A 20,569-nucleotide genomic window follows, 5' to 3' on the forward strand; every position below is an offset into this window, starting at 1 on the left:
TGTAGCTACGCAAGGCGTCTAAATTTGTTTATATTTAGTTTGCCCCCCACCCAAAACACCCCATTTCCCGCCCTTGTCCCGTTATTGTCATTAGGCTTCTTGTGGAAAGTGTGTGTGTTTGTTTTTGTTTCCGCCATATTTGTGACGTCATGGGTCAAAGCAGACGGGCGGGATCGGACGCTTCCGTATTTCCTAGACGCTCACTTCTTTGGCCAGATTGGTACTTGATTTGGGCTGGACACCTCTGATCTAGCCCATTGGGACTTTACTTCTGTTGGCTGGATGAATGCTCCTTTACTTTACCTCTTTGCCCATTGTCTTGCTTGTTCGACTCCAGTGCTGACGACTCTTTTTACATTGTCACCAACTGTAACTTTACAGTGTGGAGCTGCTTCTCGAAGGATTGCCTTGGACTGTGTCATATAGGCACAGCATCCACTGTGTTGCAGTCATTGGCTACCTGTGTTATTGCTAATCACTCACCTACTCCACTACTGCATGTACCTTGTCAGTGTCAGTGACAGAACTAATGTTGTCTGTCCCACAAGTGTCTACAAACATTTTCACTGACAATGGCAGCTACGAGTCACACATGCCAAAGTATCTCATCTGAAATTGCTGCCCCCTCCCCAACACTTTGGGGATGCCACCAGAATTTAGAAGGCTCCCTGGCACCAATACACTCAAACTGTAGGACTTGCTGTATCCGTCGGTCTAAAGATTTACCCATGTGCTGGACCACCATGTCCTGCAAGTGTCTATACTGATCATAAGTAGGAGGTTTAAAATGACATCTGATACTGTATCCACCATTCGAGTGAAAAGGCTGTTAACTAACACTGAAAACTTTGTATCGCCATTTGTGATATTGTTCTGTGTAAACACTAACTCTTAATTTAACAAACCATAGTTCAGGTTTCTCCAGTAGAAGCTCTGGGCCTTGTTTTTCATCATTGGACTAGCGGCTGCATTAGATGCCGCAGTTCTTTCATCTGCCACACCTACTGTTTGTCAACGCAGCTTCCTGTCATTATGTGACATGTTCTGCATTTATAGGTCCCTAATCTGTCGCTCTGGTTCTTCTTGTAAATGTGATAGTTGGTCTTTCATCCAGTCTTGTCCAGCACCATAACTTGAATTCTTCTCACTGTGCACAGTGATTGAATTTGATGTTTCCTTTTGTGCTTTCAGAGCCACCATTTATAGGTACTGCCCTTGGCATGGCCTACAAGTACATATACTCCACAGCATACTGAGCAATAATTATTTATTTTCTTGATTACACAAAAACTGCCACTTAACGTTGGATAAACAGAGAAATGTCAAAAATATTAAAGCAAAGAATAAACATGGAAACACAATTCGGCTGGTTGGCCAAAGAATAATTAAGTCTCTTCAGTCACTGACCATAGCTGGCACTTCTCACAAAGTAATAGATTTTTGTACAGTTTTTAAGTACATTATTTTGTTCAATTTTTGTGGGTGGCACAGGGTTGTTTAGCTGTTACTGTACTCTTTACCTCTATATTTTAGGGCAACCAAAGACAGTACATTTGTATTGGCATGGACCAACTTAAATAGAATTTGTATGTTGTGTTTATGTAGGATAATGATTATTATATTTACTCTGCTAATAGTGCACCATTTCATATTTTAACATCTGAATTTCTGCAGTCTTCAGTTATCGGTAATAATTTCTATGAGAACAGTTCTTAGCACACACTTATGTGGTGGCATGTGAATGGTTTTTTACATAAATATTAATTTATTTTGCTGCATATTCCCCTACTAACATTGTTAAGCTACACACTTCAACAGACTCATTGATATTCCTACCTCCTTAGTGGAATTTCAACTACATTGTTTGTAGGATTTTAGTTTCTGTATTACTGTATGCCCAGTTTTGGGTTTTGGATTTCTGCCTTTCTCTCGCCTACAGTGAGTCCAGGGTGGTTTTGAACATTTTATTCAATTGTATGAGTTTTCATATTACTGAGAGGATGAGACCAATGACATAAAATCACAATGCAGCCCACGAGTTTCCCCTGACCTAGGTTCTAGGTGACTTTTCCATAACCCTTCCCACCCCCTAAACTCCACCAATCCTTTTCCTTCATCCCTCTTCCTTTCCTTCAACCCTTCCAGCTGAAGGAGCCCTGGCTTCAAACATTGGTGCATTTCCACAACATTTGTGCATTCCCTCCTGCGACTACATACAATTGTGCTCGAAGGTGAATAAAGCATTTGTATTTGTATATATCCAGCTTATGTTACGGAATTCTTGGACTGGTATTGGGTATTCCCGTAAGGCTAATTAAGTTTTGGCTGAATTAAGATGTGTCTGTAATATATTTATAAATATAATAGATTTTGTGTGACTACACCCTTGCAAGGAAACTGTGTACAGATTAATTAATTAATTAATTAATTAAATAGATTGGTAGGCACGTAAATAAATTTATAAATTAAATTTCTACAATTTTAAAGTCATATTAATTTATACCTTGATTTGTTCCATATACCTGAATTGTCTCCTCCTTGATCAGATCTACAGAACACAATGATTGAAAAATGAATGAATTAATTAATTTTTTTGTACATGGCATCTGCAACCTGTTTAATTATCTACAATATGCAGTGTTCTTACTGGTCACTTTTACAGAATACATGTATGTTATTAATGTAGGGCATGTTATCCAAGAACACTATCACTGAAACAGTAACGAGAAAGTATATAAAATACACTAGTGTTTTTGCCGCAAGATGAATATGGTGCTGTGGAGGAAGTTCTAGATGCAAAACAGGACAGAATGATCCTCATGGTCTGCTACTCTACCATTTCAGTTCGTTATTCATTTGGACAACAAGGAATTTACAGACTGTTTCAGTTAATGAGTAACTTTTTATTCCCATAAATGGGACCAACAAAAACTGTTTGAAGTGGTTCAGAAGGGGTTTACTTCATGACTGAGCAATTCTTTTTTGTGAAAGAATTACATGCCCATTCAGAAGCTGTCTTTGCCATGTCTGGTGAAAACGCATTGCATCTGTTAACTACTATCCTTCCTCAAGGTAAACTGTGGGTGAATACTGTAACTATTCATCAAAGAATGCAAACTATATTAGATGTCTTGACAGTCATAGTGCTGAATTTTCCCCATAACCAAAATAAACAAGTAATAGGGCTACTCGAACCTTGCACCCATACTCACTTCCCTTCTTGGTTGAATCAAAGGCTCTCTTTCAATTACAATCTTTTCTCTAATCTTAGATCCTCATATGATACTGGGAAGTGATTTCATAATGTGGCTTGTGTGGCCCACGCTGTCATTTACTAGGATTGTACTCACCAAGAGCAATAGCAGTAACTTATTACCAAACAGGTATCGAAAATGCTAACATCTCAAGAGAAAGTAATAACAATCAGAAACATTAACGCAAATTAAAAATTCCTGGTAGGCCTATATGAAACAGAAATGACATGTGCACAATCAAACATATCCTTTACTGCACAGGACACCAATGAAACTTGTTTTGCCTATTGCTGTCACGCTAATTTTTTATAATGTTTTCCCTTACTGGTACTACAAAGCTAGTACACTATATTTATGCATGTTCTTAACCATGGTAGAAAAAAAAGGGCTAAGAACAAATTGCCAGAAAAATATGATGCTTCATCGTTGGCCGACGTAGGCCAACTAGTAATTGCAAGAAGATAAATATTTTTCTCCCATCTAAACTTCCAAGAATATAATAATCACTATTACAAAATTCACAAAAATGTTCCAAGTATAAAAAAACATAGCTTTTACGGGTCTGTGTTGCCATCTCACTTTTTCTTTCCGTTAGTAGGTTAAATACACAATGTAAAACCTCCTCCCAGTTCTGCTCCGGCATCTCTTGATATTTCCGTTATTCATTCTTACCTCACATGCGAAAAAAGTTGCAGCTACATTCAGATAACAACAAATGCACTGATTACTCAATGTTTGTACAAACCGCCTCTTTGGAAATGCGGAATATGCTTTCCCAGTGTTCAATGGGGCTGAAAATGTCGCGTTCATTCGATGGAGATTATTGACGACACAACATCCGTTCGTTCAAATGTGGCAAAATGTTCTGCTTGCATAGTTTTGCATGTGGCTGATAAAATTTTATTCGCTAAATAATGATTAACGTTTTCTTTTTTCTGCAAGTAGTTTAAGTGGAATAAACCACTAAAGCGCCTTGTGTAGTTCCTGTGCCCCGTCAATCTAAAGGTTGATCGGGTGTTGAATCGAGCAATTTATTTAATCCACATTCACTAACATCTTATACAGGTATAAGTTTTTAATTTTACATATCAGTTATGTTACGCAAAACAGTTAGAGGTAGATAATTAATTGTGTTGCTGTCAGATACGTACTGTTGTCCCTCCTATGTGGTCACGAAACGTCAAATCATGTCGGCGCCGCTTAGCAATTAATAATGTTCTCCGTTTTGGCTCATTATAATTACACGTACTGCATATTTTTAATGTTTCAGTTCCCATTTGCAAATGAAGTGGCTCGGTGGAGACAGTGGTAACGGAATGCTGAACCATACCAATGGGCATGCTTCGTCTCCGCATGTAATAAGACAACAGGTTAGACCTCAGTTTGTTGTGATAGAAACTGTTCAACTATGAACCTAAAATGATTGAACTATATTGTAAGTGAATAACAACATGTATCCCCGGAGAAGGACGAACGTTTGACGATTTCGTAAATAATGCTGCACGTAAATACAGAAAAATTCTCATAACACGTGATGCTATTTTGCCCTACGGAATTCTTGTGAGGTTTGCAGCAGTGTACCAAATTTTGTTCTTATTGCCGCCATATTTATGTTAAGAAACATACTAAGGCAGTAACTCATCTTAAGTGGTTCCTTGGGGAATCTTAGTTCCTGCTTGTGGTAACTTACTGCCCAGTTTCTTAAACTGAACATACATTCGCTTAGGGCTACCATTTCATGATAGCTTAATGATCTGTGGTTTTTGAACATCATCAAACAGTGTTGCATGTATTATGGATTTTATGTTGTGAAATGTATGAGAAATTCACCATACTGTTTCAGATTAAAAAGGAGGCTAACAGGAAGCAAATCATATATTATAAGTAAAAATATTGCCTATTGTAGCCCTTGCTTGACATTGCCTACCAAGGGTTTCAACATATTTGACATGTTTGGTGAACGTAACGTTGATACATGTTAACTGCAAGTAGGCCTAATAGTAAAACTGCCTGTGAGTCGTTTTAACAGCAGACTGACACATCAGGAATTAGACCTACATTTTAAAAAATCAAATAAATGTTAAGGAAAATTTTATGTGATAAAGCACAGGCTACAAATATGTGGAAATGAAGTTTCTTAGAAGAAAATTATCCTTGCATTTGCCTCGGTGATTAGGGAAAACCCAATCAGTACGGTCGGACAAGAATGGAAAGCCTACTCTTAGAAATTACATAATGAAAATTGAGGTATGATATGACAAATGATGAAAAAGAGAACAGGATATGATTGTGCTTAAACTGGAATTCTGAAGATAACTTCAGTTTTAAATGTGATTGGTTCATTGGGGAATCTGAAATGAGAAAAAATTATTCCGAACACAGCAAATGAAAGGAATTTGTATACGTCAGTGTTTCATTGCTACAGTGGATGATAAAGAAATTTCCAGAAGGATCTTTTCTTCAGCAATAGTGTATGTGTACCATTTTCAATCATCCTGGCATATTAAACTTGTGTGTCAGATTGTTATTTGAACTTGAACCTGGACCTTGCTTTTTCTGGGCAGTGCCCTTGCTAATTGAGGTATCCAGTCTCATCTCATGACCGAACACCTTACAGCTGAAAATTGTTTGTGGATCTCTCTCTCTCTCTCTCTCTCTCTCTCTCTCTCTCTCTCTCTCTCTCTCTCTCTCTCTCTCTCTCTCTCTGAGAGAGAGCGAGACACATTAATTTTTGCGAAAAAATATCAAATATTGATATTTATTCTGTATTTACTTCAGAGGTCTTTGCAGGTGGAAAGAATATTGTGTATCTGAGAATTCCATGGCAAAACCTTTATAATGTCTCGGTGCACATTTTTTATCACTGCATATGCAATATTTGTAAGTACAAAAGCTAAAGAAGAATAATTTCTGGAAGTATCACCAAGGTTCATGCCAGTGTACGTAATACTGGCTATGCAAAGGTGGACATTATTAGTTAGGTAGTAGCGTAAATTGAAGGGTTAGTGCGCACTCCTCCCTCCTCCCCCCCCCCCCCCCCCCAAAAAAAATAATATAAAAATAAATAAATATTGTGGTAACACATTGATCTGTAGTGTAGCCTGACGGCTATGCATGCATCATATTTTATGCACCTCGCTGTGTTTGATGCATCATACCGTTTTTGATGCACTTTGCTATATTCAACACTTTGCATTATTTATCGCACTTTTCATTATAAAAACTAGAAATGCAATGTAAATTCAGAAAACGTATGTTACATGGTGGCTTTGGTGCATATTATGTGTTGTTGCATCCTGCAAGTGGTACAGTTACAGCTTCCACAGCTGCTGTTATGGGATGTCTCAGTTTGTTCATTATTATTGGTAATGGAGGCACATAAACAGAATCTTTTATAACCCCCCACCCCCAAGAAGTAACCACGTACTCCAGCTGTGGGGAAAGAAAGTTCTCAAGCCTATTGAGATATGTGCTTCCTGTAACAGTGTTCTCAGCAAAGAACCTTTTCTCGAGAAACTGCACCAAACACATTAAAAGTTGGAGAATGCCTCTCATGTTGTACAACTTCATGTGATTGTTCCGTACCCCATATTCTCACATTATGCCAGCTCACATTTACATTTAAATGGAATGTTGCATCATCACTAAACACTAAGCATGGAAGGAAACTTTCATCCTCCATCTTGCCTAGAACAAAATTACAGAACTCCATATGTTGTTGTTTGCACCTTCACGAAGAGCTTGCAGTAGCTCAATTTTGTATGGTTTCATGTGTAAACATCGACGCAACACATGTCAGACAGACAATAGGGGCATGTCGAGCTGCATGGCAAACCGATTTTTTTTTCAAACTCATTGTGAAACTATGGAACTAGGGTGGATGCATTCTATGTCTGTGTCGGACACTTGGGGGCGGCCTGGCAATTTGCCTTTACACAAACAACCTGTTTCTTGGAATCGTTCATGCCATCGCCTAATCCTCTGTGCTGTAGGAGGGTCCACACCATACCTAGTACGAAAGCTATGCGGAACAGTTATTACTGACCCGCACTGTGCAAAATGTAGACCACAGAATGCTTTCTGTTGTCCTGACACCATGTTTACTAGAACTGAAGTGGGCGCACACTGCTGCTACCTAGTAGGAACCATGTAAAACTCGAGTGTTTGCTCTTTCCAACAGTATGTTGTACACACACATATTTCAAATAATGTAATAGTTATGATTTTTTTAAGTCGGATGGTTCTTTCTGATACACTCTATATATCAGAGGAGGTCTGTTCAGTTAGCTTACCATGTGGTGACTAATCGAATATTTTGAGGAATTGTGAAACTCTGTCAAGGAAGTACAAAAACATGAAGACAATATTTGAAGTGACATCCTAAAGTGAAACCATGTGAGTTTCATATTGACACCCAACCAATGCCCTTCCTTTGGTGTATTCTTGGTATTCTCTAGCAAATTAGCAGCTCTGACTTCTCCTCTTTGCATTTTAGGCATTGCATTGTCCAAATGTGCAACACCTCCCCCACCCCCATCCCCCCTCCTTCCCAGGGGAAACTTTATGGGTGCTGTCCTTAGCAACTACAAATTTTCACACAAGTTGTATTTGATTATCTGAAAGAAATACTTAATGGCTTTACAATGACAAACAAAAGAAATATGTAGTTGTTTTATCTTTTTCCTGGAAGAGAGACATGTTTACAATGAATGAGCACCTCATGCCGTGATTACAAATTTTTTTCCTCGAAGAAATGCACATTTACTTCACAATAGATGTACACTTGCTACTATGACTAAAATCTTTTTCCTGAAAGAGATGGACATTTATGTTACAGTGTTTGACATGTCATTCTATTATTATGAATCTGTTAGCTGAAAGAGATATACAGGGTGTTACAAAAAGGTACGGCCAAACTTTCAGGAAACATTCCTCACACACAAATAAAGAAAAGATGTTATGTGGACATGTGTCTGGAAACGCTTAATTTCCATGTTAGAGCTCATTTTAGTTTCGTCAGTATGTACTGTACTTCCTCGATTCACTGCCAGTTGGCCCAATTGAAGGAAGGTAATGTTGACTTTGGTGCTTGTGTTGACATGCGACTCATTGCCCTAGAGTACTAGCATCAAGCACATCAGTACGTAGCATTAACAGGTTAGTGTTCATCACGAACGTGGTTCTGCAGTCAGTGCAATGTTTACAAATGCGGAGTTGGCAGATGCCCATTTGATGTATGGATTAGCACGGGGCAATAGCCGTGGCGCAGTACGTTTGTATCAAGACAGATTTCCAGAACGGAGGTGTCCCGACAGGAAGATGTTCGAAGCAATAGGTAGCATGGAACATTCCAGCCTATGACTCGCGACTGAGGAAGACCTAGAACGACAAGGACACCTGCAATGGACGAGGCAATTCTTCATGCAGTTGACGATAACCCTAATGTCAGCATCAGAGAAGCTGCTGCTGTACAAGGTAACGTTGACCACATCACTGTATGGAGAGTGCTACGGGAGAACCAGTTATTTCCGTACCATGTACAGCGTGTGCAGGCACTATCAGCAGCTGATTGGCCTCCACGGGTACACTTCTGCGAATGGTTCATCCAACAATGTGTCAATCCCCATTTCAGTCCAAATGTTCTCTTTATGGATGAGGCTTCATTCCAACGTGATCAAATTGTAAATTTTCACAATCAACATGTGGGGGCTGACGAGAATCTGCACACAGTTGTGCAATCACATCATCAACACAGATTTTCTGTGAAAGTTTGGCCAGGCATTGTTGGTGATGTCTTGATTGGGCCCCATGTTCTTCCACCTACGCTTAATGGAGCACGTTATCATGATTTCATACAGGATACTCTACCTGTGCTGCTAGAACATGTGCCTTTACAAGTACGACACAACGTATGGTTCATGCACGATGGAGCTCCTGCACATTTCAGTCGAAGTGTTCGTACGGTTCTCAACAACAGATTCGGTGACCGATGGATTGGTAGAGGCGGACCAATTCCATGACCTCCACGCTCTCCTGACCTCAACCCTCTTCACTTTCATTTGTGGGGGCATTTGAAAGCTCTTGTCTACGCAACTCTGGTACCAAATGTAGAAACTCTTCGTGCTCGTATTGTGGACAGCTGTGATACAATACGCCGTTCTCCAGGGCTGCATCAGCACCTCAGGGATTCCATGCGATGGAGGGTGGGTGCATGTATCGTCACTAACGGAGGACATTTTGAACATTTCCTGTAACAAAGTGTTTGAAGTCACGCTGGTACGTTCTGTTGCTGTGTGTTTCCATTCCATGATTAATGTAATTTGAAGAGAAGTAATAAAATGTGCTCTAACATGGAAAGTAAGCGTTTCCGCACACATTTCCACATGACATATTTTCTTTCTTTGTGTGTGAGGAATGTTTCCTGAAAGTTTGGCCTTACCTTTTTGTAACACCCTGTACATTGACTTTACAATGGTTTGCACTCCACTCCATCCCATTATTATAATTCTGCTTTTAGCATTCATCTGTTCTAGTTATAACAATTAGACTGTGCTTTCTCCTAGTCACACAAATATCCTACGACACTTTGTGCATGCTTAGCAGGCTTGTGGAATCTGTTGAAGATTGTCACTTCACTGGTTCTTAAAGTGCTTAGAGCAAGGCAGGCAAAGGCCTTGCTGCAGTGGATACACGGGTTCCTGTCAGATCATCAAAGTTAAGTGCTGTTGGGTGTAACCGGCACTTGAATGGGTGACAATCCGCACCGCCATGCACTGTTGCCATTTTTCGGGGTGCACTCGGCTTCGTGATGCCAGTTGAGGAGCTACTTGACCAAGTAGTAGCGGCTCCGGTCAAAGAAAACCATCATAACGACCGGGAGAACAGTGTGCTGACCACACGCCCCTCCTATCCGCATTCTCAGCTAAGGATGACACGGTGGTCAGATGGTCCCGATGGGCCACTTGTGGCCTGAAGACGGAGTGCTTTTTAGAGCAGGGTGATATGTCACTGCATCCCTATCTGGGCACTGATTTACGGTAGTGTTCCAAACGTACATTTCCCACAGCTGTCTTGACCCAAATCCTTGAACAAAAATTTAAAACATTCCCTAACACACAGTATTTACAAAGACCACATATCATCACTATAGTTACTATGCCAGAGCGCATGTAACTCTAGGAAGAGAAATGGTTTATCCAGAAGTTGTTGAAGGCACTTCTGTCCTGAGAATAGCTTTCACTCTTGAGTACATGGAGCCTATGTGCTGCAGTTGTTAAGTCATCTAACTGCTTAACCACAATATGTATTGGAAAGTCTAGTTTAAGTTTACTGATACTCTTTCTTTCATTATTTACTAAGCAGTAGTTCATTTCCATGCTCAGTTTTGGCACTAAGTCAGTGCTGGTGATATTTGTTCTCATTATTTACTTAGACTGTACCATCTTTTGTGCAGTGTATCCATAACATTTGCCTAGAAATTTTTACTTTCCTGAACCTGCAACCACATTTTTTTTCTGTTGGTGGGGGGGGGGGGGGGGGGGCCATAAGAGGGAGACTTACCTTCATGAAAGATGACTGTAATGCCTTCATCCATTGGGGAAACAACCATCCATTTGTTATTATTTTGTGGCATCCATTGCCTTTTGTTTAACACTGTTATCTTCTGCACACAGTCCTTTGGAAGTTCTCAGACAGATTGCAGCTTCTTACCCCCACACGTATCTTCTGGTCTTACCTGTAGAGAAGTATAAATACTTGCTAACATATTCTGAAATTGGGATCTACTGTTTCAACTTTGCATTTTGCCACTTTGTATCACCAATTAGCAGTAGCTCCAATTGGCAGAAGCTCCTTTTCTTGTGCAATGTACATGAATGAATGCAGTGTTCCATCCACTTTTGACAGCAACAATAGTATTCTGTACAGGTTTAACACACCCTATTCTACTACCAGTATCTTCAGCACACTACTTAAAATGTTCCCGGGAATGAAAACATCCAAGTCAATAATGTTGCTCAGTTGGTAGCCACTGTCTGACATAAGGCTGACAAGGAACATCTTGTCCTTTATGTCATCCTTGATCATTTATAAGTACTTTACAGTCTGAACTGGTTTGATCAGATGTGGTACTAGAATACTCTTCTGAGTGTTTACCATTGCTGATATTAGCATATCATATTCCCACTCCACTTCATTGAAACTCATAAGTGGTGCTTGATTTGTGATGTTACGCGTTGGTATTCCATATCGTTACCTCTAATGTAAAATAAAAAGTGCTAAAATTATGTTTTAAGGTGTGTAAATTAGAAGAAAACACCTCCGGAAAGTCATAGTACCAGAAACTTACTTTTTTTTACAACTCAAGCACTGCCTGTAAGCTTTACAAATTATTCATTAATAGTGATAAAAATTAGAGCTCTCTGCAAAGGTTTGTTTGTGTTCCTTCGATATTCTGCTACACTTAAGCTCAACTGTTTCATTCCCTGTGTTATAATTTCTTCATTTTTGGGTTCTGTGCCTCAATTGTAAAAATGGAATCCTTTCAGAGTCACTTTATCTGTCTGTTCTGTCCAACTATTAAGACCCCTTCTCAGAAATGGTTAGTGGTATCAATTTGAAATTTATGACACATGCTAAGGTCTATGGTCCCTTGGCAGTATAAAAAGTTTTGTCAGTGTAATCAGAAGATATGATCATTTATGTCACATATTTTGATATTCATAAACTCACTCATCAAAAGTTTTAGGGTACTACCCACTGTTCTAGAATCATGAAATTTAGCAAGAATCAAACTTTCACAGTAAGGAAAAAATCTGAAAATTATTAAAATGTAATGATATTATATGTAAAAAATTGTTGTTTGTTATCCATCTGTCTGTCAGTCCATCCGTCTTTCTGGTGAGATCCCTTTTTCTCAGGAACAGTTAGACATAGGAAGTTGGAATTTATGTCACATACTGAAGTCGGTGGTCTGTTTGCGGTGTAAATCATTTTTTAAGCTTCTGTGTCAGCACAATTAGAAAAGATATGACCATTCATGTCCTATATTTTGATCCCTTGCCAGTATTGATATCAATAACAGGCAAAAATCATCTAAATTCTCAATGCCCAGGATGTATGAAGTATATAAATATATAATTAAGGATTGAAAATCAGGTAGAGAAAGAACTGGGTGAATATCAGGCTGGGTTTAGAAAAGGAAGATCATGCAGTGAACAGATATTCAGTCTACTCTCCATAATACAACTTCGCGCACGCACATCGAAAAATCTAGTAATTACATTCATAGACTTCAAAAAAGCATATGATTCTATTGATAGACCAACCCTGATTAACACATTAGAAGAATTTGGGATTGATGATAAAAGCAGAAGTCTAATCCAGGAAACCCTTACGGGAACAAAATCGCAAGTGAAGTTTTTGGGTAGATTGTCACAACCGTTTGTAATTGGAACAGGTGTTAGACAAGGGGATGGGCTCTCCCCACTGTTGTTTAACATTGTCCTTGAAAAAGTGGTCAGGGAATGGAGAAAGAAGATGGCAGAAGCTGGAGTGAAAAATGGGATAACGTTAGGAAGAAATAAAACAAAAATTGAATGTCTGGCATTTGCTGATGACATGGCAATATTGGCAGATGACATCGAAACAGCAAAGATTCAGATAGAAATGCTGCATGAGATCGCTGAGAAGACAGGTCTACAAATATCGTATGAAAAGACAGAACTGATGATACAGGACAAAACAGACCCAACACAGACATTGCAAACTAAATATGGAATAATTAAGAGAGTTCATAAATTTAAGTATCTAGGGGAATGGATTACACCGACAGGGTTACCAAATGTTTCACTACAGGAAAGAGCAATAAAGATGGAAACGGCATACCAGCTATGCCGAAATGTATACAATAAAAAGTCGATCTCCATCAATGCCAAGCTCAGGCACTACAATGCGGTAATAAAACCAGAAAGTTTGTATGCGATTGAATGCATCCCACTGAACAGAAAACGTCTGTTGGAGAAATTGGAAATAAAAGAGAGAAAAATACTGAGAAAGATCTTAGGACCTAAAAAGGATGGACAAGATTATAAATTGCGATCCAATAAAGAGTTATACGAGAAAATTGAAAAACTGACAACATCCTTTAAAAAGAGAAGACTGAGTTTCTATGGGCATGTCAAAAGAATGGCACCAGAAAGGACGGCAAAGAAAATCCTGGAATACATGGAAAGAAGAAAGACACAAATTAACTGGCTGAAAGAAGTAAAAGAAGACATTGCAGAAATGAACATTATACCAGAGACAGTTTACAACAGAATGGAATATAGGAATGCCATCAACAAAATACAGGGGTTCAAAGACCGAACGCAATCAAAGAAGACGGGAACAACCTGGTCGCAAGAACGTAAAGAAGCCCACTCAGAAAAAATGAAGAAGTACTGGGAAGAACGCAAGAAAAAGCACAAGAAATGACTGATGCTTAGCGTAGTCCAAAGTTGACTGTAACGAATAATAATAATAATTAAGTTTGTATGAAATCCTTGATGCTTGAGTCCAACTCACACTTACAAGGGGAGGCCGCCAATTGTGAAATTCAGATTCGATTCATATTGCGCATAATAAAAGCTCGTGGCCAGAGATGTAATGTGGCAAAGCACCAAGATGCACTTCTCAGCCGTTGTCGAGAAAATCGACAGTTAAAAGAAACCGTTGCGGTGAAATACTCTCTACGATTAAAGGTTTACTACACGGTCGTGGCACAGCGGTAAGCGCTCGGGTTTGTAATCCGAAGGTACCGCCTCCATTTTTCCGTTTTTTTAACAGAGTGTACCAAAGCTCTCCCGTCCGCACTGATTTTCGATGGTGTTATAAGTTGTGCTAGGGATCGCATCTACCTTCTTTCAAAGTTGGCAGGCAACTACGCTGTTATGCGGCGGCTCGTTTCGGCCCATTCAACATCTGTCCTTCAAGTGTAACGAGCGAGTAACGGAGTTTATATTTCATACCTGCCACAGCGAATTTGTGTTCGTGGGGTCTCTATTCTAATTCGAACATTTGACTTACGCTATACGTATTCGTTTCGGAATATCGTTTCTACGTCTTCCGTTAACTATACGTGGTTAACATTATGAAGACAATTAATAACATTTGTGAAATACAACTTTGTTTGCGGAAAACATAATGATGTTCGAAGTCGCCAGTTTTTCCACGACAAACGACTTTCAACAACTTATTGTATGCATAATTGTTGCAACTGATTGCCGAGAAATATATATATATATATTTATTTATTTGAATTAAAAAAAAAACAAATACTAAAAAAAAAATATTTGCATGGTGCGAGATTCGATCCTGCGACCTTCGGATTACAAACCCGAGCGCTTACCGCTGCGCCACGACGCTGTAGTAAACCTTTAATCGTAGAGAGTATTTCACCGCAACGGTTTCTTTTAACTGTCGATTATCTCGACAACGGCTGAGAAGTGCATCTTGGTGCTTTGCCACATTACACCTCTGGCCATGAGCTTTTATTATGCGCAGTATGAATCGAATCTGAATTTCACAATTGGCGGCCTTCCCTTGTTAGTTGGAAATTATTATTACTATTACTATTAATATATTATTACTATTATTATTATTATTATTATTATTATTATTATTATTATTCCTATGTGGATTACTGTTTGTTTAGAACTAGAAAGTATGACCAGCTTTTTTTCCCATTTTAACACATCCGCTTGCACCTTAATGTCAGTGGCATCGTCTTCATCTAACTTACAAAACTGGATTTCAGACTTTGCCCACAAAATTCAAGATTTCTCGCTTCTTTATACACAATTTGTGTTGTGCCAGTTGCCTAATTAGACCTGTCCTTTTTCAGTTTTTCCTACATGCCTATGTAACACGTGTTTCGCACTTAGACATCCTATTGCACTCATGTTCACCACGCCAATCTTCCTTTACAGAGTTCGTCAGAGAAACGTTCTCCTTCTTCGATGACTATCAGTGACAGGGATCCTTTTTCCTGTCAGCACCTGGGCTGAAATAATGGCTGAAGGAGCCATGGTCTGTGGGTCCCAGAACCATTCATGTTTTGTCTGTCCCTATGCCCATCAAAGGCTATGAGAAACGGGGCAAGGATTCTCCAGTGCCCCAGGGGTGCCAGATCCCTCCACACAGTCAGATTCTGAGCTGATGTTTGTGGATGTGGTTCCATCCCCACTAGTGGCATGCAGTGATCCTGCAGCATGGCTGCCCCTTCACACCTAAGCTGGCGACAAGTCACTTGATCATTCAGTGGAATTGTAATATATACTGCAGCAGTGACAAGTTGAAGACATCCCCCTATATTTCTCTCCACATCAGGCTGAATCCTATAATGAACTCTTCACTGACTAGGAACTAGTCCAGGCTCTTGCCTCAGCCCATGACACAACCTCAGGCCCTGATTCAATTCGCAATCAGATGATCCAGCATCTGAATGTTCCCCAAAGGCAAAATCTCCTCAAGGTCTTTAGCTGTCTTTGGCTTCAGGGTGCCTTCCCCACACACCATCTGCTTAGGTTGAAAACAGCTATCCAACAGGCTTTTTCTAAACACCAACACCTTGCCGCAATCTTTTTGACCTGCATAAGGCATATGATACTGCTTGCTGTCCTTTCATTTTACTCACCCTCAATGACTGGGGCTTTTGATGCTCCCTACTGATTTTTATTCGTCACTTTTTATCCAGCTGGTTGTTCCGGCCTGGAGTCTGCACTTTGCTCAGTTCTACATGGGTTCAAGAGAACAGCATTGCACAGGACTGTATGTTGAATGTTACTCTTTTCCTCATCGTCATAAATCAGTTAGTGACCTCTGTTGAGCCATTGGTCACCCCTTCGTTGTATGTCAGCGAGTTTTGCATTTGGTACAGCTCCCACTCGGTAGCCTCTGTCAGCTCCAATGTGCCGTCTGGCGGACCCCTGCATGAGCTCTTTCCCATAGTTTCCAATCCTCTTCTACAAGAATGTGAGTCACTTATTTCTGCTGACGTGCCACAGTACATCCTGACTCGGAACTGTGCTTAGTTACCCAGCACTTGGATGTTCTCGGGTGTTGTTTTTGATAAAAAGCTTATCTGGCTGTCCTGTATTCGTCAGATGAAGACTTTAGCTACATGCAAAAGTTTAATGCTCTCTGCTTTTTTGCCCGTATATCTTGGGGTGCAAATTGTGCTATCTTACCCATGTTTACTGGGCCCTGGTTTTGATGCAACTGGACTGTGGTTGGCAGGTTTCTGGCCTGGTGGCTCCTTCAGCTATAAAACAGTTGGACCCAGCCTATTATCATGGCATGTGTTTGGCCACCAGTGCCTTTTGGATTAGTCCCATAGGCAGTCTTCTTGCCGAAGTGAGGATCTTCCCTCTTCTGATTCGACAGTACCAGGTCTTGATCTCCTGTCCAATTGCCATTTGACAATTTCTTGATCACCCCACATACCCATTCTCTTTACATCCGAGGTGTGTTGTTCTCATGCCCATCCTCTGGTGGGACTACTAGTTGGAATGTGCCTTGCTTCCTTCTGACAAGATATCCATCTCCTCTTCCTAGGTTGTTCTCGTGTTTTCTCGTGCACTCCCAGTTGGATGGTGACCAGGCCACAGATTAGGACTGTTCTCTTCAAAAGTCCTAAAGTCTTGGTCATCCCCATGGCATTTTGGCATCTGTTAAATCCAGTTCCTCAAGAGTTTCAGGGTGCTGTCATCTTTTACACTGATTGCTCTAAAACTGTGAATTAAATGGGATGTGCTTTTACGTTTTCTGTTGATATGGAACGCCATTCGCTGCTGGGAACATGTAGTGTTTTCATGGCAGAGCTAATAGTTGTTAGCAGAGCCCTTCATTTTATTTAATGACCTTCCCTTGACTGTATTTTAATAAGTACTGACTCAGTGAGCATTCTCCAGGTTATTGACCAATGCTAGTCTTGCCACCAGTTGGTCTCCACTATTCATGTCCTCACTGATCTCCACCATGCTGCCTGCTCAGCTGTCTTTCTCTGGGTCCTAGATCATGTGGGTATTGTGGGAAATGAACTGCCGACCCCTTGATTAGAAGAGCACTTACTTGCTCCCTATTCACTTTGCTGACCCAAAGAGCAGATTTGCGGGTGGACACGAAATCTCTGCTCACTCGGAAAGGGAATGACATCTGTGGGCTACAGCCCTGTCTAATAAACTCTGAGCAGTCAGTGAGACTACTGCAGCATGAAGCTCTTCCTTCCGCTTCTCCTAGAAGGAATCCAAAGTCATGTCATCTCCATGTTGGTCATACTAGGTTAACCCAGTTTTCTTTCGTGTAACGAGCCACCCCCACATGTGGCTATGGAGCCTCACTGACGGTAGCTCATATCTCAGTGGAGTGTGTCCTGCTGTTGACCCTCCATGATAAGTATTGACTTTGGACTCATTGTGTCTAATATTGGTGGACGATTAGTGGGTGGTTGAAGGGGTTCTCGGTTTTCTCCGTGAAATGATTTTTATTTTCAATTGTAAGCTTTTTATCAACCTCCAGAGCAAGGCAAGGGTGGTTGCAGGTGAGGAGTTTTCCACTTTATGCTTGGTCTGGGGTTCCCTGACCTTACATTCTTGACCAGACTACTCTTTCATTCCTCTTTTACTCTGCTGTTATCACTTTTAGATGTGGTTTGCCTCCTTCCTTCTGTACCCAGTTTTCTATTCTGGTGTCGCACTTTGTTGAATTGTGGCCCCTTTTGACAGTGATGGATTAGGTGTGGGGCAGCTGTGGGTGGAGCGTTTCCTGTTGCATGCAGAGCTCTGGGGACACCCACCTGCAGACTTGCTTATCTGCTTCATCTTGCTTTAATTATTAATGGTACAAAAGATTTTCATTACAACAGAACCTTATTGCCAAAATGGAATTGCTTGGTATTCTTTGTCATAGCGTAATATTCCTTGCTTGTTTTTTTTATCTTGCATTGCATATTCTGTTCTCTCACATATCAGTGCATTTCTTGCATATGCTGTATCAATTCCGCCACATAATCATCGAAATTATACATCAATCTGACTGGATGCTTTTGTAGTATCCCCAGAATGTTATATACTCTTCCTGAAAAAAAAAAAAAATATGTGTCGGGGTGTTGTATTGTACACAAAACCTGCACTGAACCCAATTCTCCCAGTCTATTTGCACTTTTACATAATGTCACGGAATGTCTGTTAATGTACAATGTGACCTTTCTAATGCTCTGTTTGTTTGAAGATGGTAGCTAGTAGACTGTATTTTTTCAGGGCACAACAATTTGCACACTCTTTCCATGGTTTTACTTACGAAATTGCTCCCATGTCACTCAATAGTACTGATGGTATTCTACGTCTGAGTATAATCTCTCTACCAGTACCCAAGCTACCTTATCGGTGTCTTGCTGTTCACTGGGCTCCATTATTATAAATTTGGTCAATGCATCCTGAAACATAAGGATACACTTGTTTCCTCAGTCTTTCACGTTCAAAGAACTTAACAAATCTATGTCACATCACTCAAATATGTGTTTGGGAGTCTTAGTGACATTCAGAGGCATCTTTATATGTGTGCTAGTGAGTTTGTTCTTCTGATAGCTCTCACGTTTTCAGATATTCTCCCCTATATCCTTAGTCATACTGCCTTATAGTCAGTACTTTCTGTTCTCTATCGGAGAATTTTGATACTGTTTTAATAACATGGCTTTTTTGCCCCCAGTGAAGCTTCTACGAGTCTCACCTCAGCTGTCTTGTACTGTGTCTTTGGTGGTGGGACCTGCCTTGTTGCTGGTCTGGAATGGCAACTGTTGTGGGAAAATGCAAAAAATGATATGCCAGGATTAATAAATGGGCCCAGAGTATCCATCCCCAATGCCTTGAATGGTTTGGCACAGGACTTGGTGACTGAGATTGGCTCAGTCTGCACAAGATATATGGTTCCTGACATATTTTTCTGTGTCCTGTTTCCTTGTCCTTATGGTCTGTTGCAACTTTAAACTCTGCCATACAAGTAACAAAGGAAGTATGTCACCCTGTAAATAACAACAATCATATCCTTATCTGTGATAGAATAGTTCTATTCTACTTTATACTGCTGTCTCAATGTGTACACCACCAAGTTTTCTTTACCAGCCACATCTTGAATAAGAATGCATCCAGTCACTAGATTACTTGCACTGCACAATAAAGTAAATTTGCTACCAAAATCTGGAAATGCCAATACTGAACTTGTTGTTAATGCCAGTTTCAGATTCTGAAACACAGTTTCACAGTCAGTTGACCACTGAAAGTTTATTCCTGTTTTCAGCAACCTACTCAGCAGTTCAGAAATGTCAGCAAATCCCATCACAAATTTCCTGTAATAATTACAAAGTCTGAGAAATAACTGAAGCTGTTTTATTATCAGTGGTGGTACAAAATCAAACTTCAGAACTCAAACAGGGATCAGTTCTGATACTGTCATGACCAATGACATGACCAACTAATTCACTTGTGTTGCTACGAAGTGACATTTACTGACACAGAGCATCAATTGTGCTGTGCATAACCTCTTGAAAACTTTCTCCAGCCTCAGCACGTAATTTTCTGTATCTGTTGAAAACTGCAATGATATCGTCGAGATAAACCGTACGCTCTTTTGGCTTCACTCCTGTAAGCATTCCATTTGATAGCCTCTGGAAGGTAGCTGGTGCATTAAGACCAATGGCGTTCTGTGGTTTTGATAATAGCCCCAGGTACCATAAAAGTGGTCTTTGGATGGTCTTCTGGAACCAATTCCAACTGATGATAGGCTTTTTCCAAATCAATTTTTGAGAAGTATTTGCACTGAATAAATTTGTCGAGTCTTTGTTATAGTTGGTATAGGATATGCATCTTTAATAGTCCTTGCACTCAGATAACAGCAATTGCAACAACACCTGTATAGTTTCATGTGCCATCTAATGATTTATTTATTTTTATTATTTTATTTCTTTTATTTTTTATTTTTTTAAGCAATGATGATTCTTGCATCCTATGCATAATGTTACCATCAGCCAACTGCGGATCAATAAATTCTTCCATTGCTGGTTACAAATGCCTCAGAATTCTGTACGCTGGAGCTGTACTACCAGTTCGTATTCTACGTTTTTACCACTGACGTTGCAGGCAGTGGTTCTTCTCGATTAAACAGATACGCAAATCGTAACAACAAAACTTCCATAGCAGCTTACATTTCCTCCTGAATGTTTTGCTTTCTCACCCATTGCAGATACATCAACGGCTTACTTGTGGCCTAGGCCTCCTTCCAAC

At 40.0% G+C, this 20,569-nt stretch overlaps 1 protein-coding gene across 4 annotated transcripts in view; it reads left to right on the forward strand.

The window, feature by feature from the left end:
- The first annotated feature begins 4,049 nt into the window (after window positions 1-4,049).
- The window catches only part of LOC124596524 (pumilio homolog 2), a 596,698-nt gene continuing 580,178 nt past the window's right edge, over window positions 4,050-20,569 (forward strand). For all 4 annotated transcript variants that reach the window (XM_047135690.1, XM_047135693.1, XM_047135692.1 and 1 more), the window contains exons 1-2: window positions 4,050-4,319; window positions 4,525-4,624. In XM_047135690.1, the coding sequence (XP_046991646.1) occupies window positions 4,538-4,624 (87 nt within the window). In that variant the 5' untranslated portion in view covers window positions 4,050-4,319; window positions 4,525-4,537. The remainder of the gene's footprint in view (window positions 4,320-4,524; window positions 4,625-20,569) is intronic.

This window comes from Schistocerca americana, chromosome 2, assembly GCF_021461395.2.
Source record: "Schistocerca americana isolate TAMUIC-IGC-003095 chromosome 2, iqSchAmer2.1, whole genome shotgun sequence".
NCBI classification, from domain to species: Eukaryota; Metazoa; Arthropoda; class Insecta; order Orthoptera; family Acrididae; genus Schistocerca; species Schistocerca americana.